At 41.5% G+C, this 18,348-nt stretch overlaps 1 protein-coding gene across 2 annotated transcripts in view; it reads left to right on the forward strand.

The window, feature by feature from the left end:
* The window catches only part of LOC126236320 (zinc transporter foi-like), a 286,454-nt gene that overhangs the window by 253,156 nt on the left and 14,950 nt on the right, over positions 1–18,348 (forward strand). For both annotated transcript variants that reach the window (XM_049945534.1, XM_049945535.1), the window contains 3 exons: positions 17,626–17,795; positions 17,882–17,986; positions 18,108–18,180. In XM_049945534.1, the coding sequence (XP_049801491.1) occupies positions 17,626–17,795; positions 17,882–17,986; positions 18,108–18,180 (348 nt within the window). The remainder of the gene's footprint in view (positions 1–17,625; positions 17,796–17,881; positions 17,987–18,107; positions 18,181–18,348) is intronic.

Genomic DNA, 18,348 nt, shown 5'->3' on the forward strand with positions numbered 1-18,348 from the left:
TAGCCGTAGCGTAGGTGCAACCACAACGGAGGGGTATCTGTTGAGATGCCAGACAAACGTGTGGTTCCTGAAGAGGGGCGGCAGCGTTTTGAGAAGTTGCAGGGGCAACAGTCTGGATGATTGACTGATCTGGCCTTGTAACACTAACCAAAACGGCCTTGCTGTGCTGGTACTGCGAACAGCTGAAAGCAAGGGAAAACTACAGCCGTTATTTTTACCGAGGGCATGCAGCTTTACTGTATGGTTAAATGATGATGGCGTCCTCTTGGGTAAAATATTCCGGAGGTAAAATAGTCCCCCATTCGGATCTCCGGGCGGGGACTACTCAGGAGGACGTTGCTATCAGGAGAAAGAAAACTGGCGTTCTATGGATCGGAGCATGGAATGTCAGATCCCTTAATTGGGCAGGTAGGTTAGAAAATTTAAAAACAGAAATGGATAGGTTAAAGTTAGATATAGTGGGAATTAGTGAAGTTCAGTGGCAGGAGGAACAAGACTTTTGGTCAGGTGATTACAGGGTTATAAATACAAAATCAAATAGGGGTAATGCAGGAGTAGGTTTAATAATGAATAAAAAAAATAGGAGTGCGGGTTAGCTACTACAAACAGCATAGTGAACGCATTATTGTGGCCAAGATAGATACGAAGCCCACGCCTGCCACAGTAGCACAAGTTTATATGCCAATTAGCTCCGCAAATGACGAAGAGATTGATGAAATGTAAGATGAGATGAAAGAAATTATTCAGATAGTGAAGGGAGACGAAAATTTAATAGTCATGGGTGACTGGAACTCGACAGTAGGAAAAGGAAGTGAAGGAAACGTAGTAGGTGAATATGGAATGGGCGTAAGGAATGAAAGAGGAAACCGCCTGGTAGAATTTTGCACAGAGCATAACTTAATCATAGCTAACACTTGGTTCAAGAATCATAAAAGAAGGTTGTATACTTGGAAGAAGCCTGGAGATACTGTAAGGTTTCAGATTGATTATATAATGGTAAGACAGAGATTCAGGAACCGGGTTTTAAATTGTAAGACATTTCCAGGGGCAGATGAGGATTCTGACCACAATCTATTGGTTATGAACTGTAGATTAAAACTGAAGAAACTGCAAAAAGGTACGAATTTGAGGAGATGGGATGTGGATAAACTGAAAGACGCAGAGCTTGTAGAGAGCTTCAGGGAGAGCATAAGGGAACGATTGACTGGAATGGGGGAAAGAAATACTGTAGAAGAAGAATGGGTAGCTTTGAGAGATAAAATAGTGAAGGTAACAGAGGATCAAGTAGGTAAAAAGACGAGGGCTAATAGAAATCCTTGGGTAACAGAAGAGATATTGAATTTAATTGGTGAAAGGAGAAAATATAAAAATGCAGTAAATGAAGCAGCAAAAACGAATACAAACGTCTCAAAAATGAGATCGACAGGAAGTGCAAAATGGCTAAGCAGGGATGGCTAGAGGACAAATGTAAGGATGTAGAGGCGCATATCACTAGGGGTAAGAGAGATACTGTCTACAGGAAAATTAAAGAGACCTTTGGAGAGCAGAGAACCACTTGCATGAATATCAAGACCTCAGATGGAAACCCAGTTCTAAGCAAAGAAGGGAAGGCAGAAAGATGGAAGGAGTATATAGAGGGTTTATACAAGGGCGATGTTCTCGAGGACAATATTATAGAAATGGAAGAGAATGTAGATGAAGATGAAATAGGAGATATGATACTGCGTGAAGAGTTTGACAGAGCACTGAAGGACCTAAGTCGAAACAAGGCCCCGGGAGTAGACAACATTCCATTAGAACTACTGACAGCCTTGGGAGAGCCAGGCCTAACAAAATTCTACCACCTAGTGATCAAGATGTATGAGACAGGCGAAATACCCTCAGACTTCAAGAAGAATATAATAATTCCAATCCCAAAGAAAGCAGGGGTTGACAGATGTGAAAATTACCGAACTATCGGTTTAATAAGCCACGGCTGCAAAATACTAACGCGAATTCTTTACAGACGAATGGAAAAACTGGTAGAAGCCGACCTCGTGGAAGATCAGTTTGTATTCCGTAGAAATGTTGTAACATGTGAGGCAATACTGACCCTACGTTTCTAGCATTTGTAGACTTAGAGAAAGCTTTTGACAATGTTGACTGGAACACTCTCTTTCAGATTCTGAAGGTGGCAGGGGTAAAATACAGGGAGCGAAAGGCTATTTACAATTTGTACAGAAACCAGATGGTAGTTATAAGAGTCGAGGGAAGGGAGTGAGACAGGGTTGTAGCCTCTCCCCGATGTTATTCAATCTGTATATTGAGCAAGCAGTAAAGGAAACAAAAGAAAAGTTCGGAGTAGGTATTAAAATCCAGCGAGAAGAAATAAAAACTTTGAGGTTCGTCGATGACATTGTAGTTCTGTCAGAGACAGTGAAGGACTTGGAAGAGCAGTTGAATGGAATGGACAGTGTCTTGAAAGGAGGATATAAGATGAACATCAACAAAAGCAAAACGAGGATAATGGAATGTAGCCGAATTAAGTCGGGTGATTTTGAGGGAATAAGATTAGGAAATGAGCCAGTTAAAGTAGTAAAGGAGTTTTTCTATTTGGGGAGCAAAATAACTGATGATGGTCGAAGTAGAGAGGATATAAAATGTAGACTGGCAATGGCAAGGAAAGCGTTTCTGAAGAAGAGAAATTTGTTAACATCGAGTATAGATTTAAGTGTCAGGAAGTCGTTTCTGAAAGTATTTGTATGGAATGTAGCCATGTATGGAAGTGAAACATGGACAATAAATAGTTTAGACAAGAAGAGAATAGAAGCTTTCGAAATGTGGTGCTACAGAAGAATGTTGAAGATTAGGTGGGTAGATCACGTAACTAATGAGGAGGTATTGAATAGGATTGGGAGAAGAGAATTTTGTGGCACAACCTGACTAGAAGAAGGGATCGGTTGGTAGGACATGTCCTGAGGCATCAAGGGATCACAAATTTAGTGTTGGAGGGCAGCGTGGAAGGTAAAAATCATAGAGGAAGACTAAGAGATGAATACACTAAACAGAGTCAGAAGGATGTAGGTTGCAGTAGGTACTGGGAGATGAAGCAGCTTGCACAGGATAGAGTAGCATGGAGAGCTGCATCAAACCAGTATCTGGACTGAAGCACACGACAACAACATTTCTCCTATCAGGTGTTTACAGAATACACCCATACCAAATGCAGCAGCAAGTAAGAGAGTTGGTAGTGTCTTACTTAAAAACTGTTCACGCCTTAAGCATGTAGAGAAATCACAGAAAACCTAAATCAGGATAACCGGACGCGGATTTGAACCGTCGTCCTCCCGAATGCGAGTCCAATATGCTAACCATTGCGCTAACCAGCTCGCTGTCACGTGGCAGGCTTATTAAATCATCGTACTCGTATTTGAGAGAAGCAGGATTAGAACTGCTGTCTGGTCATTTGCGCTTGTGTTTCCCACTGTTTTTGTAAATAGGTTCAGACAAATAGTACAATGGTTTTATGAATGCATGATCTCGCGCCAATAAGAGTTAATAAAATCTTTTCGAGCTTCCAGCTGTGGCAGGTGGTAAAAATCCTACGAGCTTTCGACCGAGCTCTTCTCGGCTATTTTCAATCGGTAAATGGACTGTTGTGTCGCCACGGCTTCGCCATTATTATATAGACGGGCTGCCGGCTGTGACGTCACTGATGCTCTTCCTCGCCAAATGTAGCGTTTCCGTCCCGCGTCCGTCCCGCCCGCCTCGCGATGTCAAGGTGATATAATGGGCAGTTTTGATGTGGTCTCCCTATTTACGCGTGTTCATGTCAAAATCTGCATAGTTCTCCTCTCCCAGTTATTTGATAGTCCAACTTTGACGTCACAGTATTTCCTATTGGTGGCCAGTATTTCGACCAGCTTGACGGTGTGGCGATGAGAAGCCCGTTAGCTCCATCTACAGCTAACCTTTTTATGGAAAAATTTGAAGACGTCGCTTTGGATGCGGCTCCAGATTAGTCAAGTTGCTTTTATCATTACGTCGAAACACTTTCATCATCTGGCCCCATGGACATGAAAAACTGCGAGAATTCTAAGAACACCTGAACATTAGGTTTAGGACTGAAGTAAAGAATGATGGTGCATTGCCCTTCATTGACGTCCTTGTTCGCCGGAAAATCAATGAACACCTCAGCCATAGTGTAATCAGGAAACCTACACACAGGGATTGGTATCTACACGCTCTTAGCCACCACCATCCGACATAAAAACCATGTTAAAGTCGTCTCAGACGCTGAAAATCTGCCACTAGGACTAAGCCACCTCTGAAGCGTTTTCAGAGAAAACGGTTACAGTCACTGCCAGGTACCATAGGCTATATCTGGTGAGACACGCAGGAAAAACACCACCGAAGAAAACAAAAAACTTGCGTTTTTGCCTTCGTGTGACTTAGTATAGGAAAGATTAGCCGGCTCCTGGAGAGACACATCTCACCAACAAAAATAGGACGCTCATGAGGCCTGTGAAATACGATCTAGGGCTCAGAACGCTTAGTGTGTACAAAATATCATGTCCGTGTGGCAGTTACTATGTGGATAAACAGTACGCATTGTGGAGCAACGCGGGATGGAGCACGTGAGGTGGTTACACAACTACGCTTATCCTGAAAAATCACAGAACACAGTTTAGAAAATTGACACAGAGCTCTATTCGACGAAATATCTGTCATTATGAGGACGAAGGGATTTTGGCATAGTGTTCCAAAAGAGGTGGTAGAAGTAAAAAAGCAGCGCCGGCGACATGGCAGTCATTTATCACTTATCAATAGCTGAGGAGAGCTCCGTCGAAAGCTCTTCGGATTTTAACGACCTGATGCGGCTGGGAGCACGAGAAGATTATACATACATCAAAAAAAGGTTTGCATCACCCTGGTTCCCAGAACCCCTGAAGATAGTCGTTGAGTGTGGATATAGTATCATAAAAACAGTCCCTTTGACTGTTCAGAGATATCACTAAACCCGCCCAAAGATGTAAACAACCGTGCATGAGCAGCGCCTATTAGACAGAGGGAGTCCGACAGCCGATCAGTTCCAGTCATTCCACCAGGAAGGAGGTACACGGCTCGTCTGTAATTCAACCATGCCTAGACGCATTGTTACTTTGTGCCAGAAAGGGCTCTCAACAAGGGATGTTGTTCGGACATGGAGAAGATAGAGAGAGAGAGACAGGAACTGTCGATGACATGCCTCGCTCAGGCCGCCCAAGGGCTACTACTGCAGTGGATGACCGCTACCTACGGATTATCGCAACGCCATCACGTTGAATAATGTGAATAACGCTTTCCGTGCAGCCACAGGACGTCGTGTTACGACTCAAACTGTGCGCAGTAGGCTGCATGATGTGCAACTTCACTCCCGACGTCCATCGCGAGTTCCATCTTTGCAACCACGACACAATGAAGCGTGGTACAGACGAGCCCAACAACATGCCGAATTGACAGCTCAGGATTGGCATCACGTTCTCTTCACCGACGAGTGTCGCGTATGTCTTCAACCAGACAATCGTCGGAGAAGTGTTTGGAGGAAAGCCAGTCAGGCTGACCGCCGTAGACGTACTGTCCAGCGAGTGCAGCAAGGTGGAGGTTCCCTGCTGTTTTGGGATGGCATTGTGTGGGGCCGACGTACGGCGCTAATGGTCATGGAAGGCGCCGTAATGGTTGTACAAAACGTGAATGCCATCCTCCGGCCAATAGTACAACCATATCGGCATCATATTGGCGAGGCATTCGTCTTCGTGATTGACAATTTGCGCCCCCATCCTGCACATCTCGTGACTGACTTCCTTCAGGATAACCACATCGCTCGACTAGAGTGGCCAGCACATTCTCCAGACATGAACCCTATCGAACATGGCTGGGATATATTGAAAAAGGCTGTTTATGAACGACTTGACCCACCAACCATTCTGAGAGATCTGTGCCGAATCGCCATTGAGGAGTGGGACAATATGGACCAACAGTGCCTTGATGAACTTGTGGACGAATACATGGATGCATCAGTGCAAGAGGACGTACTACTAGGTATTATAGGTACCATTGTGTACAGAAATCCGGACCACCACTCTGAAGGTCTCGCTGTATGGTGGTATAACATGCAAAGTGTGGTTGTCATGAGCAATAAAAAGGGCGGGAATGATGTTTACTTTGACCTCTATTCCAATTTTCTGCACAAGTTCCGAAACTCTTGGAACCAAGGTGATCCAAAACTTTTTTTGATGGGTGTATTAATGCCATGGTTCATTTCAGTAGCCATGTCTGAGCCCCTTGCATAAATCAAAGGACACTAAACTCTCATCTCTCCTCTACCTTCCTTCCCATGAAAAAAAGATGAAGTTACGTAAGAGTTTCGCATCTCATTAACTGCAAATTTATTACAGACAGCTCATCCTCTCCCCAAAGGGACAGAGTCATGTCTATTGTGTGAGCACATGATGATGAACGTTGGGCTCTGAGGCTTTCCAATATTGTTTCCATTTACATGATATAAATCTAACCACTGACCTGTTCTATATTCCCCCCCCCTCTCTCTCTCTCTCTCTCTCTCTCTCTCTCTCTCTCTCTCTCCCTCCCCCTCCCCCTCCCCCTCCCCCTCCCCCTCCCTCCCCCCAGTCCCTCTCCCTACCCTCCTGTTTGGTTAGTACTGCCACATCTCTGTTACTCTACACTTGCCACATGCTTCAGCGACTATCATGCAATGTGGTGGTGGGATATTGTGTGTTTGAAAGACGAGTCATCTTAGCTTCACTGGGTGGATCATAAAGACAGTATAAAACATCATTGCTAAAAAAATATCACTCCCAAAATCCACTACATTACGCTGATAAGAAGGGCAGCTGTCTAGACAAAACACTCATTAATGAGCAATTTCTGCTGAACTTGCCACATTTCAGTTGTATAAGGCTTCCCATGCAGGTGGGTGTCTACGTGCATGGGCTGTATTGATTCCTTGCTGTTCCACGAATTCACAACAAATCTTTTTATGGTACCCCACCCAGGTAGTCACATGCCAATGCTCCACTTTTTTGATTCAGCGAGATAGATCAGCCCAGATCGAATCTGCCATGTGGATTAATGATGAGGGCAGATGTGATGGACAGGCTGGATACGGGTTTTAGGTGGATTCCCATATCAAAGTACATTAACACTTGGCTGGTACCCATGTCTTGATTTGCAAACATTTTGAAAATGTTCTCACACTTTTATCTGGGATAACAGTAGACACAGACAGATGAAGTACACAAATTCCATCCTGGAGAAGGAAGGAGTGTTGACAGTAAGGGCATCTGTCCAGCTTATGCCATTAGCATTGCCTAATCAACATTAACACACCAACCCCATGAAGATGTGGGATAAAGGCCAGGAAAAAGAGAAACAAACCTCTCTGTATCTTACGGGTCATGTTTATAGATCATCACCACAAAACTAGGAGGCCTTGATACAAAAGTCAACATAGAAATGTATTAGAAAAAGTAAGTGTTCTTTATTGTGACAGAGCACAGCTATGTGAAAATGATATGGTTGTATAAAGAGCAAAGAAGGGTGTTTCAGCAGGTATCCTGCTTCTACATAAAAAAAGACACTGTAAAGTATTAATAGAGCTGTAAAATCTATTGACTATTCAACAGTATGCTCCAGGTTGATACTGCTATACCATAGCATGAGAAAAAAAAATATTCTGAACTTCAGCAAAGGAATCCTAAATTGTAGAGAAATCATTGGTATTATGTATTTGCTGAACTGCAAAAATAATAGGAAATGGGACTCATAACGAAAGTTAGAAATTTGATGCAAAGAGTGAACGGTGAGATGCAGACTTCTGCCTTCATCTTATCTTGTAGTTTGAATATCATACTGCACATCAAGGCCAGATTTATTCAGCTAAAGCTAACACCTTATGTACTTGATCCAATTAGTGCTTTAAATACCAGTGATACAGTCACATGGCAATAGAATGTAATGGCAAAACAATATGTGGGAAATGCCGTCATGAAGTAAGATCATGTTAGACACCATATTTCTGTGTAAATTGCTCAGGTAATCATCCTGCTTGGGGTAGAGGTTGCCTCATGTATTTAGAAGAAATGAAAATTTCATAAAGTAAGTGGCTAAGATAATCTGACATCAAAACTCCCCTTAAATGCATCTGGCAGACCAGAATCTCCAATCCATCACACATCCAACTTATACAGGATGTTTCACAGTTCATGCTACTACACACTTCTAGAGGTTGTAGAGGGGACTTAGCAGATCAAGTTTTACATAGGAACACATGTCTGGAAATGTCATCTAAAGCCTTGCCTCTTCCTTCTACATCTACATCTACATCTATACTCCGCGAGCCACCTTACGGTGTGTGGCGGAGGGTACTTATTGTACCACTATCTGATCCCCCCTTCCCTGTTCCATTCACGAATTGTGCGTGGGAAGAACGACTGCTTGTAAGTCTCCGTATTTGCTCTAATTTCTCGGATCTTTTCGTTGTGATCATTACGCGAGATATATGTGGGCGGTAGTAATATGTTGCCCATCTCTTCCCGGAATGTGCTCTCTCGTAATTTCGATAATAAACCTCTCCGTATTGCGTAACGCCTTTCTTGAAGTGTCCGCCACTGGAGCTTGTTCAGCATCTCCGTAACGCTCTCGCGCTGACTAAATGTCCCCATGACGAATCGCGCTGCTTTTCGCTGGATCATGTCTATCTCTTCTATTAATCCAACCTGGTAAGGGTCCCATACTGATGAGCAATACTCAAGAATCGGTCGAACAAGCGTTTTGTAAGCTACTTCTTTCGTCGATGAGTCACATTTTCTTAGAATTCTTCCTATGAATCTCAACCTGGCGCCTGCTTTTCCCACTATTTGTTTTATGTGATCATTCCACTTCAGATCGCTCCGGATAGTAACTCCTAAGTATTTTACGGTCGTTACCGCTTCCAATGATTTACCACCTATGGCATAATCGTACTGGAATGGATTTCTGCCCCTATGTATGCGCATTATATTACATTTATCTACGTTTAGGGAAAGCTGCCAGCTGTCGCACCATTCATTAATCCTCTGCAGGTCTTCCTGGAGTACGTACGAGTCTTCTGATGTTGCTACTTTCTTGTAGACAACCGTGTCATCTGCAAATAGCCTCACGGAGCTACCGATGTTGTCAACTAAGTCATTTATGTATATTGTAAACAATAAAGGTCCTATCACGCTTCCTTGCGGTACTCCCGAAATTACCTCTACATCTGCAGATTTTGAACCGTTAAGAATGACATGTTGTGTTCTTTCTTCTAGGAAATCCTGAATCCAATCACAAACCTGGTCCGATATTCCGTAAGCTCGTATTTTTTTCACTAAACGTAAGTGCGGAACCGTATCAAATGCCTTCCTGAAGTCCAGGAATACGGCATCAATCTGCTCGCCAGTGTCTACGGCACTGTGAATTTCTTGGACAAATAGGGCGAGCTGAGTTTCACATGATCTCTGTTTGCGGAATCCATGTTGGTTATGATGAAGGAGATTTGTATTATCTAAGAATGTCATAATACGAGAACATAAAACATGTTCCATTATTCTATAACAGATTGACGTAAGCGAAATAGGCCTATAATTATTCGCATCTGATTTATGACCCTTCTTGAAAATGGGAACGACCTGCGCTTTCTTCCAGTCGCTAGGTACTTTACGTTCTTCCAGAGAGCTACGATAAATTGCTGATAGAAAGGGGGCAAGTTCTTTAGCATAATCACTGTAGAATCTTACGGGTATCTCGTCTGGTCCGGATGCTTTTCCGCTACTAAGTGATAGCAGTTGTTTTTCAATTCCGATATCGTTTATTTCAATATTTTCCATTTTGGCGTCCGTGCGACGGCTGAAGTCAGGGACCGTGTTACGATTTTCCGCAGTGAAACAGTTTCGGAACACTGAATTCAGTATTTCTGCCTTCCTTCGGTCGTCCTCTGTTTCGGTGCCATCGTGGTCAACGAGTGACTGAATAGGGGATTTAGATCCGCTTACCGATTTTACATGTGACCAAAACTTTTTAGGGTTCTTGTTTAGATTGTTTGCCAATGTTTTATGTTCGAATTCGTTGAATGCTTCTCTCATTGCTCTCTTTACGCTCTTTTTCGCTTCGTTCAGCTTTTCCTTATCAGCTATGATTCGACTACTCTTAAACCTATGATGAAGCTTTCTTTGTTTCCGTAGTACCTTTCGTACATGATTGTTATACCACGGTGGATCTTTCCCCTCGCTTTGGACCTTAGTCGGTACGAACTTATCTAAGGCGTACTGGACGATGTTTCTGAATTTTTTCCATTTTTGTTCCACATCCTCTTCCTCAGAAATGAACGTTTGATGGTGGTCACTCAGATATTCTGCGATTTGTGCCCTATCACTCTTGTTAAGCAAATATATTTTCCTTCCTTTCTTGGCATTTCTTATTACACTTGTAGTCATTGATGCAACCACTGACTTATGATCACTGATACCCTCTTCTACATTCACGGAGTCGAAAAGTTCCGGTCTATTTGTTGCTATGAGGTCTAAAACGTTAGCTTCACGAGTTGGTTCTCTAACTATCTGCTCGAAGTAATTCTCGGACAAGGCAGTCAGGATAATGTCACAAGAGTCTCTGTCCCTGGCTCCAGTTCTTATTGTGTGACTATCCCATTCTATACCTGGTAGATTGAAGTCTCCCCCTATTACAATAGTATGATCACGAAACTTCTTCACGACGTTCTGCAGGTTCTCTCTGAGGCGCTCAACTACTACGGTTGCTGATGCAGGTGGTCTGTAGAAGCATCCGACTATCATATCTGACCCACCTTTGATACTTAACTTAACCCAGATTATTTCACATTCGCATTCGCTAATAACTTCACTGGATATTATTGAATTCTTTACTGCTATAAATACTCCTCCACCATTGGCGTTTATCCTATCCTTGCGGTATATATTCCATTCTGTGTCTAGGATTTCGTTACTGTTCACTTCCGGTTTTAACCAACTTTCCGTTCCTAATACTATATGCGCACTATTTCCTTCAATAAGCGATACTAATTCAGGAACCTTGCCCTGGATGCTCCTGCAGTTTACCAATATTACGTTAACTTTTCCTGTTTTTGGTCTCTGAGGACGGACGTTCTTTATCAACGATGCTGATGTTCTCTCTGGTAAGCCGTCAGGTATTTTATCGTTTCGCCCAAGGGGGGGGGGTCCCTCTAACCTTCATCTTGTCTCCCCTTGTCCTCACATCAGTGATCACTTTCAACCAGGGGACAGAGTGAAATGCCACACCTTTCATACAGTCTAGTCACAGCCAATGTCATGTGCAATAACCAATCACTAACAGAAGCTGGCAGCACTAGCAGTGGAGTGCATGTAAAGTATGTCGGGTCTGACCACGTGCCACCATGGTTAAAGTATACTGTGATGGCAAAATGGTAATAATAATAACCAGCACTGTGGAAACTGTGGTGCACCATGGGCCATTCATCACAGGGGTGAACGATGGCTGCAGAGGTGTGCAGGGCAAATAGACATGCAAGTGTTGAGCAACTCACTGCTCAAATGAGCCATGGGGCTACTGACAGTGTCTCCTCAATGACCATTCAATAAACTTAGCTGAGTATAGGCTTCAGTAGCAGGTGCCTGGTTCATGCACATGTGCTGATTGCTGTTCATGGGTGACAGAGGCTGGAATTTGCATACTATTATCACAACTGGATGTTCACTGCATGGTGACAGGTAGGTTTTTCAGATGACAGTTGGCCGTTGGCATGTACAGTGTGAATTGTCTGAAAGCAAATGCCCTGAAACAATTGTCAGAGGGATCCAGGCTGGGGTGGGGAGCATTATGGACTGGGGAATGTTTCCATGGCATTCCTTACGTGATCTCATCATTCTGAAAGGCACAGTGGATCAACATAAATGTGCGTTTATCTATCCTTGGGACCCACGTCCACCCCTACATGCAATTTGTTTTTCCTGCACACCATGACATCTACCAGCAAGATAATGCAACATTTCACACAGCTCACAGTGTGTGTGTGTGAGAGAGAGAGAGAGAGAGAGAGAGAGAGAGAGAGAGAGAGAGAGAGAGAGAGATTCGAAAATCACCAGGATGAGTCTACTGTTTTGCTCTGGCCATCAAACTCCCTGGATTTGAACCAAGTTGAGAATCTGTGGGACACTTCAGTTGGGCTGTTTGGGCCATAGATCCTCAGCCAAGAAACCTAAAGCAGCTGGCCATGGCACTGGAGTTTGCATTGCTCCACACACACGTCAGTACATTCCAGAACCTCACTGACTGTCTTGCTGCATGACTTAGAGCGTCCATGCTGCAAAAGTTGGTCATTCAGGCTTTTGACAGGTGGTCCCATTAATGTGATTGGACAAGGTATATGTCTAGTGTGTAATGCAACTGTTTACTACATAATTACCCTTCATAATTAGGAGTAATGACCATGAGTGTGTCACACACACCCAAAACCATGTTGAAACGAAAATTTTATAAGCACACGTAGTAGGAGTACTTTACTTTTATGTACAGTTTTGAAATTGGGAAGTAGGAAAATAAGTAATTTCCATTCATATAATAGGAAGGTTACATAGGTATGGTCAATAATTTAGTATCCTCCAGCACTACATTTATATAATAACGATTTTACATTTCAATAGAAAAGCATTCATACTAACTACATTATTAATCATGTAAAAAAATAACTCATTAATCAAAATTACCCCAGAGGGATTTTATCTATATATTTCAATGGAATAAATAGTATTTTATTTTGATTGGGTAACAAATGATTAATAAAGGTAACATTGCTAAAATCCCTTTTAATGAATTCAATAAAAATTCTTAAGAGTTGCACTTTACAGAGTTTATTGGTCAATTTACACTGGAGTGCCAAAGAAACTGGTATAGGCATGTGTATCTGAATACAGAGCCATGTAAACAGGCAGAATACAGCACTGCAGTTGACAGTGCCTACATAAGACAGCAAGTGTCTGGCACAGTTGTTACTGCTGCTATAAGATTTAAGTGAGTTTGAATGTGGTGTTATAGTCGGCGCATGAATGACGGGACACAGCATCTCTGAGGTAGTGATGAAGTGGGGATTTTCCCACACAACCATTTCACAAGTGTACCATGAATATCAAGAATCCAGTAAAACATCAGCTCTCCACATCGTTGTGGCTGGAAAAAGATCCTGCCAGGACGGGACCAACGACAACTGAAGAGAATTGTTCAGCATGACAGAAGTGCAACCCTTCCGCAAATTGCTGCAGATTTCAATGCTGGGCCACCAACATGTGTCAGCGTGTGAACCATTCAATGAAACATCATCAATATGAGCTGTTAAAGCCAAAGGCCCACTCGTGTACCATTGATGACTGCATGACTCAAAGCTTTACACCTTCTCTGTGCCCATCAACACTGACATTGGACTGTTAATGAGTGGAAACATGTTGCCTGGTCGGACTCAAATTGTATCGAGTGAATGGACATCTACAGGTATGAAAACAACCACGTGAATCCATGGACACTGCATGTCAGCAGGGGACTGCACACAGTGGTGGAGGCTCTGTAATGATGTGGGGCATGTGTAGTTAGAGTGATATGGAACCCCTGATATGTCAAGTACGTAAACATCCTGTCTGATCACCAGCATCCATTCGTGCCCATTGTGCATTCAGACAGACTAGGGCAATTCCAGCAGGGCAATGCGACACCTCACACATCCAGAATTCCTACAGAGTGCCTCCAGGAACCCTCTTCTGAGTTTAAACACTTCCACTGGCCACCAGACTCCCCAGAGAAGAACATTATTGCACATATCTGGGATGCCTTGCAACGTGCTGTTCAGAAGAGATCTCCATCCCCTCATACTCTTATGGATTTATGGAGAGCCCTGCAGGATTCACCGTGTCAGTTCCCTCTAGCACTACTTCAGACATTCGCTGAGTCCATGCCATGTTGTGCTGTGGTACTTCTGCATGCTCGTGGGGGCTCTACACAGTATTAGGCAGCTGTACTAGTTTCTTTGGCTCCTTAGTGTATATGAGTAGATGTATTGCTGAATTAATGTCAGATTCATTCATTCTCTCTCTCTCTCTCTCTCTCTCTCCTCCTGTTAATGTTTTATTAGTCTGATTCAGATTTGAGTGCAAAATCTTAGGGATAATTCATCACAGGGGTCTTCTTCCTCTTTTTGTAATATCTCCCTGCTTTCTTAAAAGCTGTTTATCCTTATTCTCAAAGTTTTGGCACATGCATGTACATACAATGGTGTCCAAAATTAAAGCAAAAAGCTGAAATTTTGCAAGTTTATATTTATTTTGCCACAAAACAGTATAATCAGGCGATGGTGCAGAAGAAACAACATGAAGAATACTAAACATAAATTACTTCAACATGCATAATTGTAGACAAAAGTGTTCTTTATCTTTTCCATATTAACAAATTTACACACACATTCCGACAAATGGTTAATGTGCTCAGTATGGAGTGTGACCACCTCTGACAGCAATACAGGTCTGATAAATGGCGGGGCATGCTCTGAATGATGTCGTCAATCTCATATTGAGGCATTAACACCCTGTCTTCCTGCAGCTCTGCTCGCAAGTTTTGGAGAGTGGTTGGTGGATACTGTTGTGATGCAACCCATGTTCCTAGAGCATCCCAAACGTGCTCTATGGGATTCAAATCGCAAGAGTGATCAGGCCACGCCATGTGTGCAATAACTTCAATTTCCAGGAAAACATCAACCACATGTGCTCTATGAGGTCGAACATTATCATCTAGCAATACATCTAGCAGGGCCCACAGCAGCTTGCAACAACTGCACACTAAGTCTCAAGATCTCATCATGATGCCTGAAAGCAGTTAAACCTCATTGATTTAATCATAAAATTTCATGAAGAGGTGTTTGAGTGGTCAACATAATCCCTGCCCACACCATTAGGGATTATACATGGTATAAGTCTCTTTCCACAATGGCTGGGTCCTGAAATTGAATTCCACATTCCCTCCAGATGCAAATCCATCAAGGATCACTGTCCATACCAAATTTAGGACTCGTCTGTGAAAAGGACAGTGGCCCACTGTTTGAGTATCCAGGTGGCACATTGGTGGCTCCTCTCTAGACGTTCCCTTCTGTGAAGACACATCAGAAGTACATATGCAGCAGGTCTCCAGCAATAAAGGCCACTCTGCTGAAGCTTTCTGTACACCTTTTGCCTCACTACAACACATCCAGTGGATGCAGTGAGGTCAGATGCCAGTTGTCATGCAGTGCTAAGGCAGTATCATCATGTACTTACAGCCAAATAATGGTTCTCTCTTTCTGATGTTACACGTGGTCGGCCTAGTCCTGGTCTTTGGCATACATTTTTGAGCTTTATAAACTATTGCCACATCTAAAAAACAACAAAATTATTCTCGTTAAGCCATCACATCACATGAGTTTGCAACTGTCCTGCTTCCATTCTTCCCATGGCTCTCCATTTCAGAGAGACTGGTTGGTGTCTTCTCTGTGCCATACAGCACTGTGACTGTGTACACAGTGATGATGGATATGACACTACCTGGCAAACATTAACCCATTTGATAGGTGCCCTAATGTTATCATTGGCAAGTTGTCCATTGACCAGAATGCCATCTTCTGTGAGAACATGATTGTACGGACATCCATTGACAGTTTGTACAATTATATCGTGAATTAGGCACAGGATGCACAAATAGTGGTTTGTTGCTTTAATTTTGGACACCAGTGTAGGTATCAACAACAGCCTTTCAGAGCTTCAAGCTATCAAGCTCCTCTAGTGCAAAATTTGTATAAAGATGTAGCATAAATAATAGGACAAAATGATACCAGTAAACAAGACTCTGCAAATGTATGTTCATGACCTACCACTGACTTCAGGATCAAATACTGCCCTAGTTAATACAAATGTATTTGAAATGTAAATTTATCGATTAAGTGTCTACCTAATAAGAATTTCACCAAACAATGAACTTTTATCGAAGCACACATTCTTTTTACTGAAAGCTCTTCGAAAAGGTAATTATCTCACATTCCAAAAAGCTATTTGTTTGACACATTTCCAAATACTTTTGTAATCTTCCAAATCCTCTGGACTTTGCTTATATCTGTAGCTAAATATGGAAGAAGATTTTTTGAAGTCAAGACCTTAGAGCAAAATTTGCTCAAGAATAAACTGTAAACTTTAGCATTGAAAGTGATACTTTGATGTCAATAGAATCAGATGCTGTTTTGATAGATTTTACTAACTAAAGTCTAGAAAAATTTCCATATAACGTTTTAATCCAAGGGAAAAACTGCTAGTCCATATATTGAAGAACTGTCAGAATTATACATGGCTTTTTTAACACAATATTTTTCTATTGTATCGTACACAAGTTTTCCTTTTTAGTTACATACTTTGAAAATTTTGACCATGTTCACAAATTTTCAACTAGTTTTGTGGCAAATTTTGTAAAATTTAACTACTTCCTAGTGAGTTTTCTTCACATATAACACACAACTGATGCAGTTAAACAGTATGTCATGTTTAACACAAAAGCATAAAATTAGGTGATGTTTTTGCATTTCTGTTCCACTTTTTTCAATTGAAAGTTAAGTAATTCATAAATTACTGAATTAATGAGTTCCATTACTAAATTAAAAATTATAAAAAATTATATATTTTCATTCTTTCAACTCAATTTCATAGAAAGCACGTTTTTATTGAAGCTAGAAGAATAGAATAAGTCTTGTCCTTTCTGTTCAACTAAAAACTCTCAAACAGCTTATGAATCACCTTCAACAGACACAAATTGTTTCCTTTAACATGTAGTGCTGGAATGTTAGAAATATATTCCTGTTACAGAGAAATGTCTGTGTGGGATTTATTTTAACAGAAAAAAACAACCCATTTCAGCAAACACTAGATTTAGTTCTATTTTCAAGGGTCAGGCTAAGAGCCCAAGGAAAGGCAACTTACGTCTAAGGGTGAAAGGAAGGGCACCAAATCACATGTCGCTTGTATGGAAATATGTTTCTGAACCAGCCTTGCATAAACTCGTATACAAACTATTGACATTAGCATCAAAAGGTAGTAAGTCTGTAAGAATGTAGACCACTTTTGATAATTATCCACTCAAAATGTAAGAAAGGTTATGAGGCAAAAAAGCCATATTATAAGATATTCCTTCAAAGCAAGTGTAAATGAATGCTTTATAAAATTTATATACTGGGAAATGTACTAGATACCTTAATTCTCAAGTATTTCAGATCATAAGTTTTCAGTGAGTATGATGATACTGATATGTTAGCACACTTGCTGAAATATAATCTCATTTTGAAACAAAGGTGAAAGTGAGGCAGGCAGTAGCGTTTTCTTCTATATTTATTCTTAGCCATTCAACTTCTTGTTTAGTTTCTATTTTTGTGTATTGTGTGTTACTGCATATTTTGATTTAAAGTTGATATTTGCAGTGTTTGAGGAAGCTCTGCTGTACCCAATTTGTGCAGTTTGTTAACTTTAGGAGATAGATGCTTATATGCATACATTTTTGTTGCAGCATGGTTGTATGCCACTTTAAGCATTGCCATTATAAGTGTGAGTGGCATAATAGGACTCATTGTGGTGCCTTTAGCAAGCAAGGCATATTATCATCAGGTGCTGAGCTTCCTGATTGCAACAGCAGTGGGAACTCTTTGTGGTGATGCATTGTTACACATGCTTCCACATGTATGTACCGCGTAATTCAAAACATACAATTTTCTTCATTAGTAGGTAATTAGAGTAATATTTAATAGTGTCTTCAATTGCTGCAGGCATTAAGTGTTGGTGATGACCATGTGGCTCATGCATTTCACAGTCTAGTTGTATTTGGAGCCATGATGTTTTTCTACTGCATGGAAACTGTTCTGCGGATACATGTAAGTAGGTCTTTTGAATGACAGATATTAAAAAATATATTTTGCCTGACATATGTTTTGATGATTATTCAGTGATTTAATGCCAGATTATAAAGATTTAACACTACACTTAAAATTTTAGCGAGCGAACAGCTACAAGAAAGAAATTGCCACCAAAGATTTGGACGTGCAGCAGAAAATAATTAATTCTGGTGGTAAGTTAAAATTTCATGTATTTTTATTTTGTTCACTTATTGATAGCAGTCTTTCCCTTTCCATCATTTGATAAATATGCATTCACTATTGTGGAACTGTTTCCTTGTTTTGAAAATTGTACAGCATTTAAATGATCATCAGCTATGATTGTAGAACTTAAGGCATAC

Source organism: Schistocerca nitens, chromosome 2 (genome assembly GCF_023898315.1).
Source record: "Schistocerca nitens isolate TAMUIC-IGC-003100 chromosome 2, iqSchNite1.1, whole genome shotgun sequence".
In the NCBI taxonomy this organism is placed as follows: domain Eukaryota; kingdom Metazoa; phylum Arthropoda; class Insecta; order Orthoptera; family Acrididae; genus Schistocerca; species Schistocerca nitens.